This window comes from Protopterus annectens, chromosome 8.part0 (assembly GCF_019279795.1).
Source record: "Protopterus annectens isolate FY-2018-M chromosome 8.part0, PAN1.0, whole genome shotgun sequence".
In the NCBI taxonomy this organism is placed as follows: Eukaryota; Metazoa; Chordata; order Ceratodontiformes; family Protopteridae; genus Protopterus; species Protopterus annectens.
This window is the reverse complement of record NC_056741.1, coordinates 89,113,901-89,140,068: the sequence shown is the minus strand read 5'-3', so window position 1 is coordinate 89,140,068 and position 26,168 is coordinate 89,113,901. Positions and strand designations below refer to the sequence as shown.

The following is a 26,168-nucleotide window of genomic DNA, read 5'->3' as shown; positions in this document are numbered from 1 at the left end:
AACCATACAGTGATTCACCTATCCTATCCACACTTGCTCCATTTGAAACTAACTCAGATTGCACATTTGCTCCATTACTTGCAGACAGCTGTGGTTCTGATGCAAATTCTCATTAGCCTCTTTTCTTGCTGCTCCCACTGACTTCCTGGTTCACTTTCAACCAGTACTATCTGTCTGCTGCCCCATCTCTTTATGCTTCCTGCAACCTGAATCTGACATCTCACCAAAGGTGCTGCCATCACCTGTGTTGAAGTCTCTGCCTCCTTGAATAACTCCTCAGCCTAAGCTACGATTTACACCCTTCATGCTTTTAACGATCCCACCTCTGTCATCTGAAAAGCAAACCAACAACATTAATTATAGAGTATATTACCCACTCAGCAACCCCACCTGCATCTTTGTAAATGGCCTATATTTAGAAATCACCTCAAACTACCCTTCAAAACTGCCTAATATGACTCACCAACTCTGACCCTCTCATGCATTTACTGCACACCATTGTCTATACAACTACAACCACTCTTTTCTCACTCTATTTCATGTATAACATACTCAACCCCCCCACACAGTTTTTCAGTCCTAACCCCCAAACGTTGTGCTCTACACTGAATCAAACAACTGTTACTATAACAGGAAACTAACTAGCAAACACCAAACTTACCTAGTTCCAATTCTGTTTGCTAGGGCAAAGCAGACATTTGAAGAAATTAAATGAAAATATCAAAACACACACACACACACACACACACACACACACACACACACACACACACACACACACACACACACCTAAGTCCCATAATGTATGTGTGCATATCCCCTTATTTGTCAGTGTAAACTGTCTGGGAAAGTCCCTTTCCAGTGGAGATGCAAGGAAACTTTTATCTAAAATCAGCCTAAGTACCTGGTATTGATAAAACCCCAGCCTTCTGTACCAAGTAAATATACTACCTGATGAGCTGCCATTTTTGTTTAAATTGCACTTCCTTAAAAGAAGAAGGTAAGGCTCCAGAAATTAAACCATAAGCAAATGATTAAATACTTACATAAATGTTCTATATACAAGATAGAAGAGAGATCCATGTTGCTATGGCATTCGGTTTCTGAGTATTGTCTGGAAGTCAGTGACCTGAACTTGTACAGATTACACTACTTACTCAGTTTGCTGGACATGATGGGAGTTGGCAGACCAGATAAGTAGCTTGTAACTTCATGTCTGTGCTGGAGAGATTATATGGTAAAGTGGTGTTGCAGGACTTATCATTCAATAAAATGGTCCATAGGTGGATCTAGAAAGAGCCTATTGATCTGTGATGTACAGAGATACATAATAGGTGCAACCAAAATAACCAATGAAGAAAGACTACTACCGCTTTAAAAAAAAAGAAGGGAAGGGAAGCTGTAAACAACAGATATATTTATTTGTCACTGCAGAAGAATTAGCAAAGGATCTGGGTATTCAGTCAGAGTAATATTCAGATGGGAGACTGGTACAAAGGAAAGAGTCTGCCCAAGAGAGTTATATTGGTGGGATGGTGATACTCATACAAGACCCTGTCCAAGAGAGAAAAGTCTGTCAACCTGTTATGGGGCTGGATTAGCAGAAAAGCCAGGACACGTGAGGGAGGATAACCTGAAGCAAGGTTAGAGAGGGGGAGAGACAGCGAGAGAGATAGAGAGAGAGAGACAGAGAGAGAGAGAGAGAGAGAAAGGGAGAGAGAGACAACAAAGTCCTATGCATCTGAGATATATATATATATATATATATATATATATATATATATATATATATATATATATATATATATATATATATATATATATATATATATATATATGACATTGATAGGAACTGTGAGATATTGAACTTTAGTGAACTAATAGAGTGCTATTATTTAACTTTAAAAATTTAGTCCAAACACCATAAACGCTGTTCCCTATGGCAATAGAACGGAAGTGAAACTCCAGCAAGTAAAGTTAACAGAATTCGTCACACCAAACAATCCTTTAAGCTTCAATAAAACTTTTATTCACATAAAACAAAGTGAGCGCTTTCGCCAAAAGGCTTCTTCAGACTTTTAACATAGTTAAAGCACAGTTAGTGCTTTTTATATATGCTTTTTATACATGGCTGGTACAGTTATGTGTATTTGTATAGTATACTTATTATACTCTTTCAGGGTATATGACTTTTTCATACAGATGTTAGTATACATAACGTCTTTAATATATAACTAGTATAATCATACGTACTTGAGCATTTATAATATCTGTTTCATAATGCTTTTTATGGTTGTTTTGTCTTATTCTTTGTATTCATGTTTTTGTGTATGTTTATGGATGTTCTTTTATTATATTTTAAAAAGAAATATATAACTGTGTATTTAGCACTTTAAATAGCACTGTATTTTAAATGCAGACTTTGCAACCAATCACAATTAATGGAGGGCTATTTAAATGATTGAAGAACTATGTATTGTGTTAAAAGTCTGAAGAAGCCTTTTGGCGAAAGCGCTCACTTTGTTTTATGTGAATAAAAGTTTTATTGAAGCTTAAAGGATTGTTTGGTGCGACGAATTCTGTTAACTTTACTTGCTGGAGTTTCACTTCCGTTCTATTGCCATAGGGAACAGCGTTTATGGTGTTTGGACTATATTCTTATATTTTTGTTACGCTTGTTCCCGTCTCCGTTTGTGTGCTACTCTGCATTGGGATTGTTTTAACTTTAAAAATTACCATTTATCTGAAGGCAGTTCAAGGATTAATCCAACATTAAAAAAAAAAAAAAAGAACTACTGCCAAACTAAACAAAAAGAGAAAAACGAGCAGGCAATGGATCCTTCGACACTTTTATTAAAGTTAGCGCTTTCACTGAAACAAGTGAATCAGCTACTTCAGACTGAGTAAAAAACTCACTATCTCCCAGTTTAAACACTCACACTAAACTCAGAGCCAATAAGCAAGTATTTACAAACATGATGTCAACATTCAGTTTCTTAATTAAAGCAATATTGCAGATATTTGTAAAATAAGTTAATTTATATAAAACATCAAAAGTCGCTTTAAATAAGGAAATGAATAAACCTTAAAAACTTGCTCCATATTTTCACTGCTAACCAAACCCTTCCAGAAACCAACACTCTAAAACACTAAATCTTATTCATTTAAAACAATATAATGAATATTGCTACCCATATTGTACGAATGCATATAAAACTATATACAAAAAACTAGTGAGTTATACACCATAACTATCTTAAACCTACCTAAACATATACTATTAAACTATAAAATAACCTTAACAAAAAACTATAATCATTTAGGTTTGGCAGTAGTAAGTTTTTGTTGTTGTCTTTATGTGGAGCGGCTCGGTTTCACCTTCGCTACCTCTGTTCTCCCAGGATATAGGTTCAAATAATTCATCGCACACTGCCTTGGATGTGAATGCTGCGGGAGATGTCACTCTGCTTGTACAGTAACTTATGAAGAAGTTGGATTCCCTATCACAACAAATGGAAGCCAACAATGTGCAGGCAACTACAAGAGGCAGTGGAACATTTAGCTCCCATGTTAACACACATCAGGGTGAGCTGCCGATACAGCCTTCTTTGCCATTGGATGCTACTGCTAACCCTATAAGAGTAACTCTGAATCTAGGTAATGCAGCCGGTAGTTCCCTAACACAACGAATGGAAGCCAACAATGTGCAGGCAACTCCAAGAGGCATTGGAACATTTAGCTCCCATGTTAACACACATCAAGGTGAGCTGCCAATACAGCCTTCTTTGCCATTGGATGCTACTGCTAACCATGTAAGAGTAACTCTGAATCTAGGTAATGCAGCCGGTAGTTCGAGGGCTTTTGGAAATGCAGTCGATGGCCAACGGACATTGGGCAGCACCCTTAGGGTGAGTGACATTCCAACTATGGATTCCTTTTTGAGAAATGTTTCTTTTTTAATAACACTAATGTATCAACAGAAGCTACTAATGACAATAATGGCTCTCATAATCACAATTCGATTGTGAACCATTTAAATGAATTTGACCAGAAGCTATTTAAATGTAGGAAAGTCCAACTAGAAATTTCCTACCAAGAGGACTGCATTAATAAAAAAATCATACCCAAGGGTTTGCGCCAGTGGCAATATCCCGTAGGGCTTGTCAACAGATCTCCTTTCCATTTAGAATTGATGGCCCTTTTTGACAAACAAGGGCTTGAATTCCTCGGTTTATTAATTAACAATTATAAGGTTCAAATTACATCCTTCAGAAGCGAGTTGGATGTTTTAGAATAAGCAATTATGAACGCCAATGATTATGACAGATACAGGTTTGAATATGCACGGATTTTCAACAGCATTGAAGCTAGTTTGGGAAAATACATTGAGGTCAAAAGGAAAAAGATTTTGAGAGACCTTAAAGATTATTCCCAAGGTCTTGCTTATCCAGCCCCCCTCCTGTTATGTCTTCCCATTTTGGTGGTAATAATGATGCCCAGCAAAGTCATATGGATCAGTCTAACAATACTAATGACTTGGAAAATGAGGGAACTACTGATTCAGCACAACCCATTCGCCGTAGTGAGTGTATTAGAAACAACCCCTATGTCCCCTAACAATCAGCACAAGATACAGGCACATAGGTAAATGATAACCACCAGCAGGATTTTCAGGTGTCCAGTGGTTTACAACACCACCCGAATGGACAGACAAACAACAGGAGGCAAGGGCAAAACAGAAAATGTCACAACCAGAGGAGGAGATAACATCGGAGCTTCCTAACATCCTTATTAGCTCCAAAGGGGATTTTAAAATCTTCAGTTTTAGTTCTTTAAATGTGGAAAAGGACATGGTTGATTTTTTTTTCAAAAGGTTTAACCTTTGTGCTCGATAGGAGGGCTAACTTGGTTAAACTAATCATTGACCTGAAGTTGGTTTGTTCGTAAGTTGAATTTAGGGTTGTTGATGGGAGCCAATTCAACACTTACAGACAGTTTGAGGGTCTCAAGCCTCTTTAACCCGCCTTTAAATGAAACCTTGATCCACTTTGAGAAAGCATGTGAAATTGACTTTAGGAGGATGTTTGTTAATAACAGCCACAATATGAATAATCGTAAAAACATTTCTCCTGAAGAAATTGATTTTATAGGCTTATTGAATATTTGTCAAGTACGAGTCATGAAACCTGATAAGGGTGGAGGACTAGTCTTCATGGATCAACATGATTATATAAGTAGGATGCACACAGTGTTGAACGGTGCAGTATATGAAAAAGTTGGCCTTAATCAGGTTAATGAAGCTTATAGGAAGATTAACACTACCCTTTTGGACTTGTTTTTGGAAGGGAATATTGATGTAGACACACTCCATTACTTAACCATGCCTGCACCAGTGATTCCAGTACTTTTTGGAGCCCCCAAAATCCATATAAATGTGTTTAATCCACCTTTTAGACCTATTGTGGATGGTAGGGGCTCCATTTCTTATGCATGTGCTAAGTACATTGAGTCTAAATTGAAACCAGTGTTGAAATCAGAACATCAAATATGTCATGATTCATGGCATTTTCTTGAGTCTATAAATAATTTAGAATTTAATGAGAATTTACTCTTCTTCACGGTAGACATTAAGGATCTATACACTGTCATACCTCAACAACTCGGCACTGAATGGGTTAGATAGTTTCTCCACCTCAAGGGTATAGACAACCAAAAGATTAATGTCATTGAAACACTTTTAGAAATAGTCCTAGCTAATAATTTTCTTTACTTTAACAACAAACTATTTTTACAAAAAAGTGGGGTGGCCATGGGTGCTTTATGCGGCAGTAGCTTTGCAAATAGTGTAATGACATACTGGGAAAGGTCCTTCTTATTTAATCATCAGATGTTTAAATGTTTAAGGAACATGTTGTCTGGTATACCAGGTACCAATATTACATGTTCTTTTTATGGAATAGTGAAGTGGCTTTAATTCAGTCATTTATAACTGAAATCAAATCTTTCACACATTTTTTGGACTTCACATTTCAAGTGGGAATTGAGCAGATTGATTTTTTAGACATACACTTGAGTAAGGATCACCTTAATCATCAATTTAGAACTACCATTTACCGTAAGCCAACCTATTCTAATTAATTCTTACATTTTACTAGCTGCCACCCTTTGCACCAAAAAACAGCAGTAGTAAAGGGACAAGCGGTGAGGGCAGCTAGAATGGTTTCTGATTTTGATGATTTCGTAACAGAATGTGAACTATTCAAAATTATGTTTTGTAAGAGAAGTTACCCAAGAGCCTTTATTGAATTAATCTTTGAGGAAGTTATTGGTAAAAGATTATCAAGCCATTTTATCCCCTTGGAGCATAAAGATTATAACATAGTTTCTACTTTGCCACATGGTGAATTGTCCCCTGGTTCTAGAAGTGTACATGCTTCTGACCAATTTATTAGATTTTTAGTGACTTATTCACTAGATTTTTGTCTTACCAGTGAGATTATTAATAAAAACTGGGCATTCATTTCAGATAATAGAAATTCTTTAAGTTCAACCCTCAATTGACTTTTAGAAGGAGTTTGAACTTGAAATGTCTAGTTGAGAGGTTCAAAAGAAATTCTAAAATGAAGTTGGGAATGACTAATTGTGGGAGATGCCACCAATGCAAGTATAAAAAAACAACAGACAAAGTAAAAATCAGAGATAGAGAATATCATATATATGGTAGGCACAATTGTGATTCACAGGAGGTAGTTTATGTAGCTACATGTGATCAATGTGAGGCATTTTATATCGGAAAAACTGAGAGGAAAGTAAAACTAAGGATTTATGAGCATCAATATGAACTGTTTGGAAGTTTCTAGAAGGCCAGTGCTTACTTGGGCTAAAGGGAAGTCTCTGTGTTCACCAGTGGGAGTGGTTAACACTGAACAGCCTGCCTGTCCCTGGAGGAGTGGTTACTACCTAGAAGCTGTAGTTTTATTGGCCATTTTGGGTCAGTTCTAAACTCCTTGATCTGTCTCTCTTAAAACCCAGCTGTCTCATGGTTTTGATGTCTTTTCAGGCTTGCTAGTTGTTGCTGAAGCACCTACCAAGGGGAGAAAACGCTGAGAGAAGAAAAGGAGCCACTTTTAGGATTTTAAGTATTTTCTTCTGATTTTTTGTTAAGTTTTACTGCTTTGCCACCTACTTTTTGGCATTTTCCAGCTTGCTAAAGTTTATATCTGTAACAGTAACAGTACTTGGAACACATCTAGAGCCTGTTTACTGCATTTCCTGTGTTGCACTTAATTTAAAATCGTTTTTTTCTCTAAAATCTGCATTTTACCTGATTTTGGCCTAGCTCTCAAGTGTGGGGTCATTTATTGCACTGTTGTGATTATTTTGCTGCTTGTGTATCTCTGCTACCTTTAAACTACAACAAAAAGAAAAAAAAAATCTTGCTACCTTTAAACTACAAAAAAAAAAAAAATCTTGCTTTTTTCCCACTTTCTGAAAGTTAAGAAAGTTCAGTTACAGATTTGCTGTTCTGAACGGTTTGGAAGTTTCTAGAAGGCCAGTGCTTGCTTGGGCTAAAGTGAAGTCTCTGTGTTCACCAGTGGGAGTGGTTAACACTGAACAGCCTGTCCCTGGAGGAGTGGTTACTACTTAGAAGCTGTAGTTTTATTGGCCATTTTGGGGCAATTCTAAACTCCTTGATCTGTCTCTCTTAAAACCTGGCTGCCTCGTGGTTTTGGCATCTTTTCAGGCTTGCTAGTTGTTGCTGAAGCACCTACCAAGGGGAGAAAATGCTGAGAGAAGAAAAGGAGCCACTTTTGTGATTTTAAGTATTTTCTTCTCATTTTTTGTTAAGTTTTACTGCTTTGCCACCTACTTTTTGGCATTTTCCGGCTTGCTAAAGTTTATATCTGCAACAGTAACAGTACTTGGAACACATCTAGAGCTTGTTTACTGCATTTCCTGTGTTGCACTTAATTTAAAATCATTTTTTTCTCTAAAAACTGCATTTTACCTGGTTTTGGCCTAGAACTCAAGTGTGGGGTCATTTATTGCACTGTTGTGATTATTTTGCTGCTTGTGTATCTATGCTACCTTTAAACTACAACAAAAAGAAAAAAAATCTTGCTTTTTTCCCACGTTCTGAAAGTTAAGAAAGTTCAGTTACAGATTTGCTGTTCTGAACTGTTTGGAAGTTTCTAGAAGGCCAGTGCTTGCTTGGGCTAAAGGGAAGTCTCTGTGTTCACCAGTGGGAGTGGTTAACACTGAACAGCCTGCCTGTCCCTGGAGGAGTGGTTACTACCTAGAAGCTGTAGTTTTATTGGCCATTTTGGGTCAGTTCTAAACTCCTTGATCTGTCTCTCTTAAAACCCGGCTGCCTCATGGTTTTGGCATCTTTTCAGGCTTGCTAGTTGTTGCTGAAGCACCTACCAAGGGGAGAAAACGCTGAGAGAAGAAAAGGAGCCACTTTTGTGATTTTAAGTATTTTCTTCAGATTTTTTGTTAAGTTCTACTGTTTTGCCACCTATTTTTGGCATTTTCTGGCTTGCTAACGTTTATATCTGTAACAGTAACAGTACTTGGAGCACATCTAGAGCCTGTTTACTGCATTTCCTGTGTTGCACTTATTTTTCTCTAAAAACTGCATTTTACCTAATTTTGGCATAGCACTCAAGTGTGGGGTCATTTATTGCACTGTTGTGATTATTTTGCTGCTTGTGTATCTCTGCTACTTTTAAACTACAAAAAAAAAAAAAAAAAAAAAAAAAAACTTGCATTTTTCCCACTTTCTGAAAGTTAAGAAAGTTCAGTTACAGATTTGCTGTTCTGAACTGTTTGGAAGTTTCTAGAAGGCCAGTGCTTGCTTGGGCTAAAGGGAAGTCTCTGTGTTCACCAGTGAGAGTGGTTAACACTGAACAGCCTGCCTGTCCCTGGAGGAGTGGTTACTACTTAGAAGCTGTAGTTTTATTGGCCATTTTGGGTCAATTTTAAACTCCTTCATTTCTCTCTCTTAAAACTCTACAACTCTCGTTTTGCGCACTGAGCAGAGTCGGGCAGCGCCGCCTAAACAGCTTTAAACTATTCCAGGCTCCACAAAGTCTGTTCTTCACTTTTTCCCTTAGAACTGTTCAAACTCTCAAAGTAATCACTCTATTCTCTTTCTAAAGCCCTGCACTTGCTCAGCTCTTATAAGGAAACACTGACTAACTAAAGCACTACACCCTCCTTGACTTCTCATAAGTATTAGGCTCCCGACTGGTCCTTCCTGATCAAGTGAAAAATCAGTTCCCTTCCCTAATCTGATCAGTAAAAAAACAGTTCCCTATACTAATCTGGTATGTCCAAGGGTCAGTTTCAAGGTTACTCTCCAGTCCAGCTGGTGGATCTGAGAATATTGAGGTAATGTTACAATTGCCTTATGTACACAGACAACCCTCTCCCCCTTCCAACAAACTCTAATACATGTGAGAGATGCAATTACACAGCCAAACTGGAGGCAGAGCTCTCTCAACCCAAGACTGGCACAATCAGTCAGGAGGAAAAGGTAACCACCCACACCCCAAATCCAGTCTCACCCAGACCTATTGCATCTGCATACCCAACACATAAACACACAAAAACATACTCGGATGCTCTAAATAAAAATCTGCCTAAACAGCAAAGACCTCCTAAGCAGATATCCAATCAACAGCCACCCTCAACAATACCCACGAATCACATATCTTACAAAATCAGTGTGCCTCACAGTCACAGCCCTTAAGGCCAAACAACACACCAAATACACTTGTTATAGGGGACTCTATTGTCCAGCACACTGACGTCCTGCTCATCAGACTGAACAAGGAGACAGTCACTGTAAGCTGCCTGTCGGGTGCCAGGATCCGCCACATAATGCAAGCACTCAGGTCACTCCAAAGCAAGTACAAGTATGACTCCGTCATTGTCCATGCTGGTGTGAATGACCTGAGAAGTACCCCCCTGGACTACATGAAAAGAGACATAGAGGAAATCTCTGACCATGTAGCCAAGGCTGGTATGACCCTGACCTTGAGTAGCATCTTGCCCTCACCAAGAATGATGCCACAGTATAAAGACAAAATGATCAGTTTCAACAATTGGCTAAAGTATTGGTGTCATTCAAAGGGGATCCAGTGTCTGTCAGCCTGGGATGACATGCTTGACAAGCCACGTTGCTTCACTAGGGATGGCTTGCACCTGTCACCCTTAGGCTTTCGTATACTGGCCAAGGCTCTTGCCACCCCCATAGTGCCTTTTTTAGGCAAGGCTCAAAGGACAAATCCACCTCCATAGACAACCCAAGGATAAAAAAACTAAAGGTAATTCTATTCAATGCCAGAAGTCTAAACCTCAAGATGCACGCACTCGAGGCTCTCCTCAGTATGGAGAAAATTGATGTCTTTGCAGTAAGAGAAACCTGGTTCATGGCTCCTAAGAGCACCCCAGTACTACCAGGTTATAACTCATACCATGCGTTTCATCCCCAAAACTCGGACCGAAGCACAAATGGAGGGGGAGTAGCTATATTCATCAGATACCTACACCTCCAGGTTAGTGGCACTGCAAGAAGCATCGGAAACCATCCATGTGCAACCAACAGTGGGCAAAACTGCCTTTCAGGTTGTAGCCTGCTACAGAACACCCTCCCTATTACAGGAACCCCACTTGGCATTCCTGAGAACACTGGAGAATATGAAGGTCTCTCCAAACACTATGTTATTGGGTGACTTCAACTACCCAAACATTGACTGGGAAAACTACTCAAGCCCAAACACCCTCGCCCAATGGTTCCTTGAATTTATAAATGCTAACGTAATGGAACAACTGGTCACCATTCCCACAAGAAGGAACAACATATTGGACCTGGTCATCACCAACATGGGGACTCTATTTCCACACCAGAGGTAAACCCCTCATTGGTAAGATCAGACCATAAACAAATTTCCCTGGACATCCATATCCCATCCCCACCCCCAGCCAAGGAAATCACTGTAAAGAATTTCTCAAAAGCCAACTTTGCGCTTCTCAAGACTGAGGTGGAATCCTTCAAAGCCCCTGGGCCAGAGGATAATACAGCCTAATCTTCAGAATCCTTTACAAATGCATTCTATGAGCACCTGCAGGAATGCATGGATCGTGCTATCCCAAATAAAACCAAGACTCACTCCTCCAAAAACAGGAGACCGGTCTGGTGGACCCCGGCCATAAATAAGCTATACAACAGAAGGAGGAAGCTACTACATGACAGAGCAAAATCCCAAAAAGGGAAGGCATCTCTGATCAGTATCAGCAAGAAACTTCGATCCCTCATAAAATCATCAAAGGCCAGTTTTGAAAGAAAAATTGCCCTAGACACTAAAGATAATCACAAGGCCTTCTTTAGTTATGTCAGGAACATGGGTGGAAACTCCCAGATATGCTCTGAATTGTTGCATAACGGTACAAAATATACCGAACCTACAGACAGAGCCAACATCCTGGCAGACAGATTAAGTGCAAACTTCTCCCCCCCTTCCCCCCAAAAGAGAAAATGCCTATCCCAACTGAATGTAACCTCCCTGACATCACAGATGCACAGGTGAAAGCTGCCCTCTCCAAAGCAAAAAACACAGCATCTATGGGACCGGACGGTGTCCCAGGCTGTGTCTTACATGAGCTCCAAGAAGAACTGAACCCTCACATTAAGTCACTGTTCAAACTTAGCCTTACTACAGGATATGTACCCAAAGAATGGCGTACAGCTACAGTGGTCCCACTCCACAAAGGTGGTGCCACAACGGATCCCAGAAACTATCGCCCCATAAGCCTGACTAGTCTGGTCTGTAAAGCTATGGAGCGTATTATCATGGAACTCATAAACAAAGACATTGGGAGCCTCCAGACACTGTACCCTACCCAATTTGGCTTTGTTAAGGGCAGATCTTGCCTCTTAAACCTAGTTGATTTCTTTGAAACAGTTACCAAAGCCATAGATGAGGGCAAGGTAGTCCACACAGCCTACCTGAACCTCGCAAAAGCCATCGACACAATACCCCAGTCGGGCATCATAAATAAGCTTACCAGCTTAAATATCAACCCCTGTATCACAAGATGGGTTGCAAACTGGCTCAGAGACAGAACCCACATGGTCAGAATCGCAGGTGCCATGTCCGAATCCAAACCAGTAACAAGTGGCATCCCACAGGGCTCACTTCTGGGATCTCTCTTGTTCGGTATATACTTCTCTGAGGTTCAGGCTAACACGGGGGGATTATGGCTGACAACGTACGCAGATGACTGCAAACTGGGGGCCATAATCGAATCTCCAGCTGACACAAGCATCCTCCAAAAGGGTCTCACAGAGACGGATGCTTGGTGCCAGAGCCACGGCCTCAAGCTAAATGCTAAAAAGTGCATAGTCATCCCCTTTGGGAAAAACAAGGTGCCCACAAATTACCACATAGGTGGTAATCCATTAAGTACAGAAGAAATAATTAGAGATTTGGGGACCAACGTAGATAGTAATCTCTCCTTTGATAATCTCATTGCCAAAGTGGTTAGAAAGACCTTCTATATAGCCCACCTTATCACGAAAGGGTTCGCATCTAGATCAAGAGAGGTCATTGTGCCCCTCTACTCGTCACTCATCTGGCCCATAATTGAATGCAATGCCCCTTTTGGGATGTACCTTACCCGACACCTGCAGCAACTGGAGAGACCCCAAAAGTACCTCACCAAGAGGATCATGGGCTGCAAACAGATGTCCTATGCAGCTCGACTAAAGAAACTCCAGCTCTACTCAGTTGCTTACCGCCTACTCAGAGGCGATCTATGCCTGACTTACAAAGCCATATCAAACCCAGAATTAATGGACATGCTCCACCTCAAAAAATTCAAGTCCCTTAGAGCTACATGCTCCAGGGATCTAAACCTCAGCACAAAAATAAATAGGACATGCTGGAGGGACAGATTCATTTCCTAGAGGCTCCCCTCACTCTGGAATAGAATCCCAATTCATGTTAGACATAGCCCCTCGCTGACCCTCTTCAAGTGAAATCTGGACGCGTGGATGGGAAATTGCAAATTCACCCCTGGGATCTCTTTTGTCTCCCTGCTAGAAAGAGGCACAGTAAACTAATCTTAAAAGAGTACCTTCTGTGACCTACTTTACAGAGGCACAGTAGGCTAATCTAATAGGGAGGCGGAAGCCAAATACACTCTGGCTAGGCTTATAAATGCCCTAGGGCAGATAGCCTAGTATCTACCTATGAACCTATGAATATAGTATTAATAACAAAATTAACACCATTGCTCTGGCTAGGCATACCTCAGCTTTTCCTACCCACAGATTTTTGTTTGTGGTGTTGCAACAAATGGAGTTTAAACAGAGGGGAGGGCCTTGGGAATCTAAATTGGAGGAGGCAGAGTTGGAATGGCAGATTCGAACAGTAGCGCATATTTTTCTGGGGTTAAATGAGGCTTTATCCATTAAATGTTTATTAAAATTGAAGGCCCTTACTAGGTAGGAATGGGCATTAAACCTCATTTTCACGGAGTTTTTGATTATGCATAAAAACATGTTTGAGTTTATGAAGTTGGTTACTTACATTGTATTAATTCAAATTTTTCTGGTCTTGATTCTCGTAAATACAATATGTGTTAAGCACTAGAAAAAATATAATAATATTGGATTTTAGTACAACCTAAACGATTATAGTTTTTCATTAAGGTTATTTTATAGTTTAATAATATATGTTTAGGTAGGTTTAAGATAGTTATGGTGTATAACTCAATAGTTTTTTGTATATAGTTTTATATGCATTCGTACAATATGGGTAGCAATATTCATTATATTGTTTTAAATGAATAAGTTTTGTTTTAGAGTACTGGTTTCTGGAAGGGTTTGGCTAACAGTGAACATATGGAGCAAGTTTTTAAGGTTTATTCATTTCCTTATTTAAAGCGACTTTTGATGTTTCATATAAATTAACTTATTTTACAAATATCGGCAATATTGCTTTAATTAAGAAACTGAATGATGACATTATGTTTGTGAATAGTTGCTTATTGGCTCAGAGTTTAGTGTGAGTGTTTAAACTGGGAGACTGAGTTTTTTACTCAGTCTGAAGAAGCTGATTCACTTGTTTCAGTGAAATCGCTAACTTTAATAAAAGTGTCGAAGGATCCGTTGCCTGCTCGTTTTTCTCTTTTTGATTAATCCAACATTTATGTGAATGTGATGTTTACTTCAGTAAAGTGATGACTTCATGTGTAAAAGCAACTTTTTTGTGCTCTGGGAAAGTCAAAGATTTGAGTTTCATGTGGTTTGTCCAGTGAAGTAAAAGTAATAGAAACAGGAAAATACATGTCACATCAATACGTTTACCTAATGTGTGCCTAGAGGTGGTCAAAAGACACCACATTACACACACACACACACACACACACACACACACACACACACACACACATGTTCTGTATTTTGATTGGCACATGGAAGTCAACAGTATTATAATGTGTGTTACCTTATAGCTAGTTTATTTATTTAACTTATGGTAGTGTGGGGGCACAGCCCCTGCATCAGGGAATATGGTGGGGAGGGGTGAAGCCACCAAATTAAGAGAAAAGTGTTTAGCATTTTTTTTTGGTGACCACAAATGTAAGATATTTTCTTTTTTACATTTGTGATCATTGGTTTTCTAATTTTTTTTTGGCATGTAAGAGTTATCAGTCTGTCTTTGATTTACAAGGCATTGTGATTCTGATATACTGCTTTCAGGCAGCTCCCCATTATTCATAGATTCATAGATAAGTACTAGGCTAACTGTCCTTGCAAGCCATTTTAAGCCTAGCCAATTATCCCTTATGAGACTCAAACCCTGCACCTTGTCTTTGTAAGACAAACACCTTAACCATTAGGCCACCCTCCCAACCCTACAATGTCAGAACTCGAAATGCCAAGTACTAAAAAGCGAACAAAAACATTGTAAGTCCAGGAGAAGAGCAGATCTTGAATGTCTCTCTTTAAACTTATTTTTCTTTTGCAGAGGGCAAACTAACCACCAACCCCACCCCATCACCCCCACCCGGGCATACATATATTAACACTGAGATCACCATACCTCAGGGAAAAAGGAGTATTCTGAGTAATGGCCATCTCTTTATTAGTTCATTTTTTCAGCCATTCAATGTCCATGTTTTGCAACTCGCTCTACCAGGACAGAAATTACACAAGGTTTCCCTTTCAGACTTGCAAGTCAGGTCAAATTGAGAACTCTTACACAGTGGCAATCACACTCTTTAAAGTGTGTCTGTTAGTGTGTGCGTGTGTGTGTGTGTGTGTGTGTGTGTGTGTGTGTGTGTGTGTGTGTGTGTGTGTGTGTGTGTGTGTGTGTGTGTGTGTGTGTGTGTGTGTGTGTGTGTGTGTGTGTGTGTGTGTGTATCTGCCTGTCTGCCTCTTTGTCTTAGCAATAAAAAAAAAAATGCCTTTTTTATTAATCTACAAGTCTATCTGACTACATGGTCAATGAAAATGAATATAGCCTCTCAGGTAAACACATTTTAGACCAGAAAATATTTCTCTGTGGGATTGTCTTTGTTGTTTTGTTAACTTTAGGGCAACTAGTTTTGGGACTGACAAAACAGCGGATTTAACAGTTTAGCAGTGGCTGCTGTCAGCATTTTGCATCTGAACACTTACATCTTTAAATGTTGATAAACACCATTCCCCCTTCTTTCACGATTGCCCATATTTGAACAATACTAGGGAAGTTCCTGCATAGTCTGAGCATGCAAGCCTTATCCTTGTCTCCCGCCTGATCCATTTCTTCCCTTCAGTCCACATATCACCCTGCATCACACTATTTGGGATACCTTTTCCATAGTCAATTTATATTTCTACACATTCTGAGGTTAGAATCAAGTCCATCATCTTTTTCACTTGGTGAGATGTTTGTGAAAGAGAATTTGATATTAATTAGATATCAGAACAATTACTGGAGGCTTGCATGTGGCATTATGAGTAGAACAGAGTAATAGACTAGCTTGTGCTTCTTCCAGTTTTTATGGTGGGGCTAGAAACATCTTCTTATGTGTTAGATAATAATTATTAATTTAGAAGTGAGACTTTGCCATTTTTTATTGCTGGAGGCTATGGGCAGCCTACAGAATGTTTGCTTCTGTAAAAAATAACTAATTGTGTACCACTGAAAATATGTTTACCTCGTTACATAATTATGATGTATTTTGAGATTCATGAAAGATTATATAAGAATGACTACCTTCAGCAAAAATAGAAAATGTAAAGTAATTCAAACAATACAAATTATTATTTTTTGCTCTCTTCAAAGGTACAGCAAAGGAAGAAGCCTCTGCAAAAAAAGATGAAACCATTGTGACGGAAACTGCACCACAAAAGCTGGAATCATCTACCACAAATCGAATCCTCTTCTTCCTCTGTTTCCTCTGCATCCTTTTCCTAAGCCTGGCCATAGCTGCTACATTGTTATGTAAGGCTTTTTTATTGCATTCACCAGTTCATTGTGTTTAATGTCATGTTTAAGTCAGGGAAAAATACAATATCATTTTGCAGTGTTAGGCAAACGAGTTATGCATGGAAGTTCGTTCAATGATATCCTTGAAGTTACAGACTCAGATTCTTGTCAGACTAAGTCATCATACTAACAGAAGTCATCAAACTAACAGCATCTTCTATCTGTCATTCTGTCCTGTCTGTAAACGATAGAGCTATTGCCCCACAGTGTTTCTTTTATAATCATCACACCATATTTAGAAGCTATTTATAATTTAGTAATTGGGGGACATGACATGAAAAGAAGAAAAAGTTCAGTGGAGAACCACATGAAGTGTATTTACGAACAAGGAAACAACACTGGAAAGTACCCTAGTGCAATATAATTTAGTGTTTTTCCTTTGTGAGTTATTAGGTTGATTCTGTCCTTCATTGCTGCCTATGTTGAGTTTGCTTGTTCTCCAATATTCTCATTGTATCTCTGTTTGCATGGGGTCTTCCCACCTACAAAGGTATACAGATTAAATTGGCTAATCACGCTCAACTGTCTCAATGTGTGTGCACTGTATGCATGTGTGTGTGTGTGGGGGGGGGAGTCTTCCCACCTACAAAGATATACAGATTAAATTGGCTAATCACTCTCAACTGTCTCAATGTGTGTGCACTGTATGCATGTGTGTGTGTGTGTGTGTGGGGGGGGGGTCTTCCCACCTACAAAGGTATACAGATTAAATTGGCTAATCACTCTCAACTGTCTCAATGTATGTGCACTGTATGCATGTGTATGTGTGTGTGTGTGTGTGTGTGTGTGTGTGTGTGTGTGTGTGTGTGTGTGTGTGTGTGTGTGTGTGTGTGTGTGTGTAAGTTGCCACACCATGGGCTGGAACCCTAGAACAAAAAACTAGACATCCTGAATGAAAGACTGAGACAACAGTAAACATAAAGTTGTTCACTGGCACACATATTTAGCAGCTGACACAGTGAAATTGAGATGCACTACTTTACATGAAGTGCAGAGAGCTGACAATTATATTCTGTGCATGTTGGCAGCACAAACACCTGTGCATAGAGAGCTGCATAATATTTTAAACAGATAAAATAATCTTTGGCTTCCTAACTCCCCCTCCTGTTGTGAATACTTCTCTTACATTATCTATTTTATTCTTAACATGCTTCAACCACTGCACAATGAAGTATCACTCAGTTCTTACCTTACTTTCTGTTATTCTGTCCTTCTCACTAAATACTTCTTATTTATTTATTGTTCACCTTTATTTTTCTGTCTCTCTTCCTCTCAGTAATGATTTTGAGTACTCATTTCCTTCATTATGTCTTCTGTGTATGTCTTTTTCATTTCTCTATTTCTTAGTTCATGTCAATGTCTGAAAGCACTTCATGAAGTATGGTATGCAAATGGGATCATTTTTTCTTTCTTCTCCCGCAATCTTTGCCCAGTGTCTCCATTACTAGAACCCAACTGGCCCATTTGATCCAAATGTATAAAAGATAAACATTCCTGCACTAGTGAAGAGCACAACAGCCCATTCATTTCTGCCCTGGACCTTTGTTCTGTGACTAGAATCAAGATGTAGGGAGTCAACCAAATTGCTGGCCTTGAAAGGTGAGCTACATTCCCACTCCAGGATCACCCCCTGCCCCTTCAGCAGTTTCTCTGAGTGCTACAATTGCTCTTTCTAAGGGGAAACGTAGCCACATGCTGCACTGCCCTCAGCTGCCAGTGGGGGGTGCACCATGACAACATGGGCTTGGCTGGCTCAAACATCACTGGGTAGCAGCTAATGCTCCCAACAGGCATTATCATTGCTGTTAGTTACAGCCACCTGCCTCTCTCCAGATGTGCAAGGTGGCATTGGTCACTAACAGCAATCCTTCACTTTTGTGATCAAGGGCCTTATCCCTCTATCCCTTTATTTGAATGGATGCCACTCTATCCAAGACTTTGAGAGCTGTGGAATAGTAAGTAACTAGTTTTTCATCAAAAAGGAAAGAGAATTAAAATATTTTAGTTATTCCAATTCTACTTAAATATTATAGTTGCACTTATAGTGACCTGTGTGATGATACTGCTTTGTACTTTTCTTTTCTGTTCCATCTGATTGCATTTTTTATTTGTTCTGGGACCTTTATCTTGTATTTTAATTGGCAGTTGTGGGAAGTTTGTGTTTCTGCATCCTTTTTTCACTTCTATTTTCACAAGTAGATTTACTTGTAAAAGCTTTCCATTTGTAGTTTAAATCCTGCTGGGTCATAGTCTTCTAGTTTAATTTACAGTTGTGGCATAACTGTATACTACTGCTACTGCCAGATTTGTGCCTTAGCCATTTATTACTGTATTTTTCCATAAACAGGGATACTGGTAAATTTCTGCATAGTCTGGTAACTCTAACTGAGGTTGGGAGGTTGGCATAATTATTAAGGTGTTTGTCTACAGATACAATGTCCATGGTTTGATTCTTACATAGGATAGACGGAAAGGCATAACATGGCCCACAAGGGCAGTTAGCCTAGTACTAATCTATGAACCTAATAATGAGAGAATTGTCTCTGCTTCAGTGCTTTACATTCTGCTTATTACTAACCTGCTTCCATTCTGGCTCTGTCACATATACATCCTCTAGTAACACATTAAGCTAGTTTCAGAAAGAGCTCCAATATTGCCTTTATTTGATTGAATACCTCTCTATCTAGCCTGCTTGTTCATAGGTTCATAGGTTGGTACTAGGCTATTGGCCCTAAGGCCTATGCAAGCCTAGCCATAACAATTCCCTGGAAATTTCTTCCCACAATATTTACTTCTCTGTGCCCCTGTCTAGCAGGGTGACTGATGTGATCCCTGGGGTGAATTTCCTATCTCCCGCCCAATCATCAAGGTTTCTTTTGAAGAGGGCCAATGAGGCGCTCTGCTTGACATGTACGGGCAGTCTATTCCAGAGTATGAGGAGTCTCTGGGTCAGGAACCTATCCCTCCAGCATGTTTTGTTCATTGTGATGATAAGGTTTAGATCCCTGGAGCGTGTGGCTCTGAGGGATTGGGATTTCTTTAAGTGGAGCATGTCCAACAGCTCAGGGTTTGGCATGGCCTTGTATGTTAAGCAGAGATCGCCTCTGAGTAGACGATATGCCACAGAGTATAGCTGGAGTTTTTTTAGACGGTCAGCATATGTCATCTGCTTTAGGCCTGTGATTCTTTTAGTGAGGTATTTCTGTGGCCTTTCCAGCTGTTGCAGATATCTTGTGAGGTACATACCAAATGGGGCATTATACTCTATAATGGGTCTAATGAGGGATGAGTACAGTGGGACAATGACCTCTTTTTTTCTGGATGAAAAGCCCTTAGTGATGAGGTGTGCCACATAGAAGGATTTCCTGACTGTTGTGGCGATGTGGTTATTGAAAGTGAGACCACTGTCCACTTGTGTCCCTAAGTCTCTCATCACACTTTCAGTGTTTAGTGTCCTGCCACCTATGTGGTAGTTCATGGGTACATGTTTTTTTCCAAAGGGGATAACTATACATTTCTTGGCATTAAGCTTAAGCCCATGGCACTGGCACCAGGCATCTGTTTCTGTAAGGACCTTTTGTAGAATATTCACATCATTTGGGGATTCAATAATGGCTCCCAGTTTGCAGTCATCTGCAATCTTTGTTAGCCAGAGTCCCTTAATGTTAGCCTGTACTTCAGAGAAGTAGATGCCAAACAAGAGTGGTCCCAGGACTGAACCCTGAGGTACTCCACTTGTCACTTGTCTGGAGCTGGATTTGGAGTCGGCTACTTTTACAGTCTGGGTTCTGTCAGTAAGCCAGTTGGCAACCCATTGAGTGACGTAGGGATTTATGCCCAGGTTAGTAAGTTTATCTATGATTCCAGAGTGAGGGATGGTGTCAAAGGCCTTGGCGAGGTCCAGATAGGCTGTGTGGACCGCCTTACCCTCGTCCACAGCTCTGGAGACCGATTCAATGAAGTCAATCATATTCAGGAGACAAGATCGGCCCTTCACAAACCCAAACTGTGTGGGGTCCAGTGTTTGAAGGTTGCCAATGTCTTTGTTTATAAGTTCCATGATAATGCGTTCCATGACCTTGCAAATCAGGCTTGTCAGACTGATGGGATGGTAGTTCCCAGGATCCAAGGCAGATCCTCCCTTGTGGTGCGGGATAACTGTAGCTGTGCACCACTCAGTGGGCACGACGCCTGAGGTGAGGCTATGATTAAACATGACACTTAGGTGGGGTGCCAGTTCATTTTGTAGTTCATGTAGTACACAGCCTGGGATGTCATCCAGTTCCATGGATGCTGTATTCCTAGCTTTGGAGAGTGCTGTTTCTACCTGTATGGCTGTGATTATCAGAATTTGGCACTCTTTTGGTATTGAGATGGGCCGTTTAGGGGGTGAGAGGGGGGGTGAAGTTGGCACTAAATCCATCTACCTGGATATTGGCAATATCCTTGGGATCAGTATATTTAATGTCATTCTCTTGTAGCTCAGAGCAGATCTGAGTATTGCCATTTAAATTCTTGACATAACTATAGAATGCCTTGTGGTTGTCTTTGGAATCTTTGGCAATTTTATTTTCATAACTAGCTTTTGAGGATTTTATGAGGGATCTCAGCTTCTTACTGAGGCTGGTGAGGGAGTTTTTTGCATCCTGGGATTTTCCTCTTTTCTGCAACAGTTTCTTCCTTCTGTTGTATAGTTTGTTTATAGCAAGGGACCACCAGATTGGCTTCCTTTTTTTTGGAGAAGAGCATCTTGGTTCTATTTGGGATGGCACGATTCATGCACGAGTGGATGTGCTCGTGCAGTGCCTTAGTGTAGGATTCTGCAGTCGAACTTCCAGTTCCCATCTGTGTGGGTGTTGTGAAGTTTGTCACTTCTGACTTCAGTAGCATGAAGTTGGCTTTGGAGAAGTTTTTTAAGGAGGTTTCCTTACTGAGGGGTGGGGGTGGGATATGGATGAATTTTTCCCAGCCCTTCAACCCTTTTGGTGTCGTTGCTTTATGTCTGTGTCTCTGCTCTCCAACCCTCATGACATTTTGATTTCCACAGTCCCTTACTCCCTTTTTTCATTGTTACTGACTGTTGTATAAGACATTTATGTATTCTTCCCAACCATTATTTTCCAAAGATCCATGACATTTTGTCCACCCAGTGACCCAGTATTCCTATTAAGTAAACCTCCTTTAATACATATTGTCTCCTGGTAATTTTTCTGGAGTTTAGAAAAGCTTTGAGTCCTAGCGTACATTCCAGAAGTGTTTTACTTGTATCCAGTGCCATCCAAGCAAAGTTAAATACCTTTGATTGCTAAACTGACTTAAATTATTTTCAGTGAATGCAATTATTTCATGCTTTTATGTTTGCATTTCACTGAACTTTTCTATATAAAAAACTTCTCTTTGTTTGACTGTTACTACGGTAAGACTGTCTTGAAATTGCCTTCAACAAGGGATTTTCAGCTACTTGTTTAAGTTGCTTGTGTTAACACTGAACTTGTGGGTCTCTTCTGTTCTGTTCTTACATCAGGAGGACTGGAATTATTCATTTTATGACAGGAGATGTATGCCTGGTCTGTCTGAGTTGTGAAATACACAAAAGGACTCAGTGTAGTCATTTTATTTGCCAGATGGCTTGTTATTTAATATTCACTTTCTTTTGTGCTGCTGTAAATTTTAAACATTTGCATGGATTAGTAGTGCCATGTAGCAAACACCTAGGAAGCAAATTTTCCCTGTAAACTAATCCATAAAACTGTACCCTGTAAAGCAGCAATATAGTGCAAATACCTTGTGAGCCAACAAGTTTAGAACAGCTAGTTGGGCCTTTGAGTGGCAAAATGTACAGATTTAGTAGAGTTCAGTATTGTGTAAATATTAAAGCTAGTAGAATTTAGTAATGTTTAGCATAATATGCCTCAATAAAGCACCCATACTAGTCTACAACAACAACAAAGCACCCCTAATAGCCTTCTATCCCAAAACACCACCCCTTGTAGCTCGCAAATTAAAGGACTAGACAGCATGGATATGCAATTTCTTAACTTCTATGAGGCCAGCTTAGTGGATATGGGCACATGCAGATAATGTAGCAATTGTCTCACGTTTATTGATAACACAGTATGCAAGAGGTGTTCTTACAGGATGACATTGGAAACTAAACTCTTGCATACAAATGCACATCAAGTTGTCAAAACCATGCACACAAAACCCACATTACATACTACACAACCCACAATCAGGTAAACTAACATAATATATAAACCAACCAGTACAAGCCAATAGTGGAAAAATAGTTGAAAAAAGTGGAAAGAAGCAGCAACTAATAACAAAGAAGTCCCTTTGTGGATGAACGTGGAGATTAAAAGTTTTTACACACTAATTTCTTGGTTTGTGTACGTCCTTTGAGCATTCAGTGGAATTTTTGTTATTAGGTAAATTAACATACTGAGGCAGTTAAAACCAAACTTCCTAAACAATAAAGATCACCTAGACCATCTGATATTAAAGCTGTGCCTCAGTAAGCCCAAAGGCACTCAGAGAAAACAGCACCTCACACTACACATACTGTCACCCTCAGTGGAGCCCCAAACACTAAGCCCCTAAGACATGCAAATACACTTCCCAGGACTCTCGTCATAGTAGACTCCATTGTAAGATATCCTGATGCCTCTCTAATCAGGCTGAACAAGGAGAAGATAAAAGTTAGTTGCTTACCTGGAGACAGGATCCCACAAATCACACATGCACTCAAGTCATTGAACCACAGGTACTAGTATGAGTCTGTCATAGTATATGTAGGTGTAAATGACCTGAAATGTACCACCCTGGACTATATGAAGAGAGACATTATGGAGCTTTCAGACTCTGTCTCAGGCTGGAATGATCCTAACACTCAGCATCATAGTACCATCACCAAGGATGATGCCACAATATGAGCAAAAAAATTATTGATTTCAACAATTGGCTGTCTTTCTAGGGTCTTTCTAAGGGATCCAGTATTTGTCAGCTTGGGAGGAAATGGTTAAAAGACCTCATTACTTTGCCAAGAATGGTCTGAACCTTTGCCTTCTAGGCTTTTGAATACCGGCTAAAACTTTATCCAACCCCATAGTGCCTTTTTTAGGTAGTGCCAATATGACAAGCCTATCAACATAGCAAATTCAGCTTAACAGAACCTCAAGGTATTGCTACTCGATGCCAGGAGCCTAAATAAAAAAATCACATACCCTCCAAGCCCACCTCACACTTAATAATATAGTCATCTTTCAGTTAAAGAGACATAGTTTAAAATGTTAGAGAGCTCCCTGGCAGTGCAAGGCTACAGTGCCTTCCTCACTTTTAGATTGGTAGCTGGACAAACAAGGTGACTCAATATACAATAATAACAAGCTTACCTCTTGAGTGGTCAAATAGGATGACATGCTGGATTTCCTCCATGTGCAGATCACCACATAATAAATCCTGTGCCACATCCTAGCAAGCTATAGGTCACCTTATATGTCCCAAGAAGTTCACAATGCATACTTGTACCTACTGAAGACACTTATCATCTAACTTAACAGAGTACTCATGGGAAACTTTAATAATGCCTCTATAGATGGGGAATTTACTCAGCTTCAAATCTACTGGCAAAGAGATTCCTGGACTTTGTAAATACAAACACCCTTGACCACCAGAGGTTCCAACATACTGGAATTCATGCTCAGAAATATGGGAGAATGTTACTCCCCACCCCCAGTGTCTCATCCTCCCTGTTATGATCTGACCATGAAGTTTGCTCCTTCAAAATCAAAATCAAAATCACCTCCAAAATCACAATAAAACCAGTAACAGTTAGGACCTATTCCAAGGCAAATTACCTGCAATTAACTGATGATTTGTCAAAATTCAATGCCTGTCCAAACCCAAAGAACATACTAAATTATGCTGAATTGCTGTCAGAAACTCTTTACAACCATATCAATGGCTGCATAGAGGCTGCTGTACTTACCAGAAGAAAGCCCAAAACTAGCACCAGAAACTAACTGTCTTGGTGGTTTCCCATATTAAACAGGATATACAACAAAATGGAAAAAATATGGCAAATATCAGGATGGTTAATTCACATAAACATAAAAACTCTCTCATCAAAGTAAATAAGCAACTAAGATGGCTACTTAAGTCAATCAAAGATAGATTTCCAGGTGAAAGATAACCATAAGGCCTTCTACAGCTATGTCTGAAACCTCAAGGGCAGCACATAGCAATATGCTGAACTGGTGGTTAATGGCACTACAGTCACCAAGTCTGGTGGGTTAACAATCCTGTTAGCAGACAAATTCAGTTCCAAATTTACCCCCATCCCCTACCATCCCCCCCAAAATACCCTCAAATATAACCCCCCCAAATATAAGTAGAGAGCATGTACTGACTGCACTCACTAAAGCCAAGAATATGGCCTCAGTGGGTGCTGATAACATCCCAAGATGCCTCCTGAATTGTCAGAGATACAACTTATTAGGACTCCTGGAGTTATTATTTAACTATAGTCTTAAAACAGGCTTTGTGCCATGTGAACAGAGGACTGTAAAGGTCGACCCCTTTATAAGGGAGGACTTTCAACAGATCCTGGAAACAACAGACCCATTAGTCTGACTAGTCTTATTTGCAAACCCATGGAAAGAATTATCTTGGAAAGTATCAACAAGGACATAGGAGACATCAAGACACTGAATCCATCTCAGTTTGGCTTTGTCAATGGAAGGTCATGCTTACTGAATCAGTCTACTTCTTTTAAAGCATCACTAAGGCAATGGATGAGGGGAGACAATTACATCATGCTACCTACCTAGATCTGGCAAAGGCGCTTGATACAATACCCCATTTGGGCATTGTCAGGAGACTTACGGAACTAGGTATAAACCCCTTTATAATATGATGGCACAAAGTCTGCTTAGACCCTATCCAGCTGTTGAACTTAATGGGAAAAGCAAGTCTTTTTGCTGACTTTCTTTTAAAACAGTTTCTTTATATACATTGTGGGATGAATTCTGCATTTACTAGGTATTCTTTATAAGAAGTGTCACGCATTATGATCTTTTAGTTATCTTTTAATATGTGAAAGGGTACAGACTTTTCATTACTTTCTGAAAAATGTAATTTCCAAATTACTGGATTTGTACAGTCCTTAAATATTTGCTTCAAGTGTGAAATATGTATTTGAATTTCTACGTGAAATTTAATGAGAATTTTTTAACTTTTTACCAGCTCTCTTTACTGAATTTTCTAGATAGTGAGAGCATTGTTACATTTTTGTTTTTAGTGAAGAAATTTAAATCTTATTGAAGTTCAAGTATTGATATCACTTACAGCTGGACATTTATGAATAATGCTTTATGTTACTAAAAGTTATTGAAAATGTGTATAAAACTGTAGAACATTCACATGTTTGTAATGGTTTAATCTCTACTCTTCATTAACATATTTTGCCTATATCAGTTAAAGTTTTAACCAATTTATCTTAATAATGTAACTCACATATTTTGACAAGACTTTGGTCATTATTAAAATAAAGGAGATTCTCTGACCTTTTGAAAGATCAGACCATTTAAAAGATCTACCTAACACTGGACATTTATACTGATAACC

General features: G+C 39.4%; 1 protein-coding gene across 1 annotated transcript in view; it reads left to right on the top strand.

Moving 5' to 3' along the window:
* The window catches only part of LOC122808663 (CD209 antigen-like protein E), a gene marked incomplete at its 3' end in the record, with an annotated part of 466,626 nt that overhangs the window by 94,440 nt on the left and 346,018 nt on the right, over positions 1–26,168 (top strand). Inside the window, 1 exon segment of the mRNA XM_044079639.1 lies at positions 16,341–16,499. Coding sequence (XP_043935574.1) covers positions 16,341–16,499 — 159 coding nt within the window.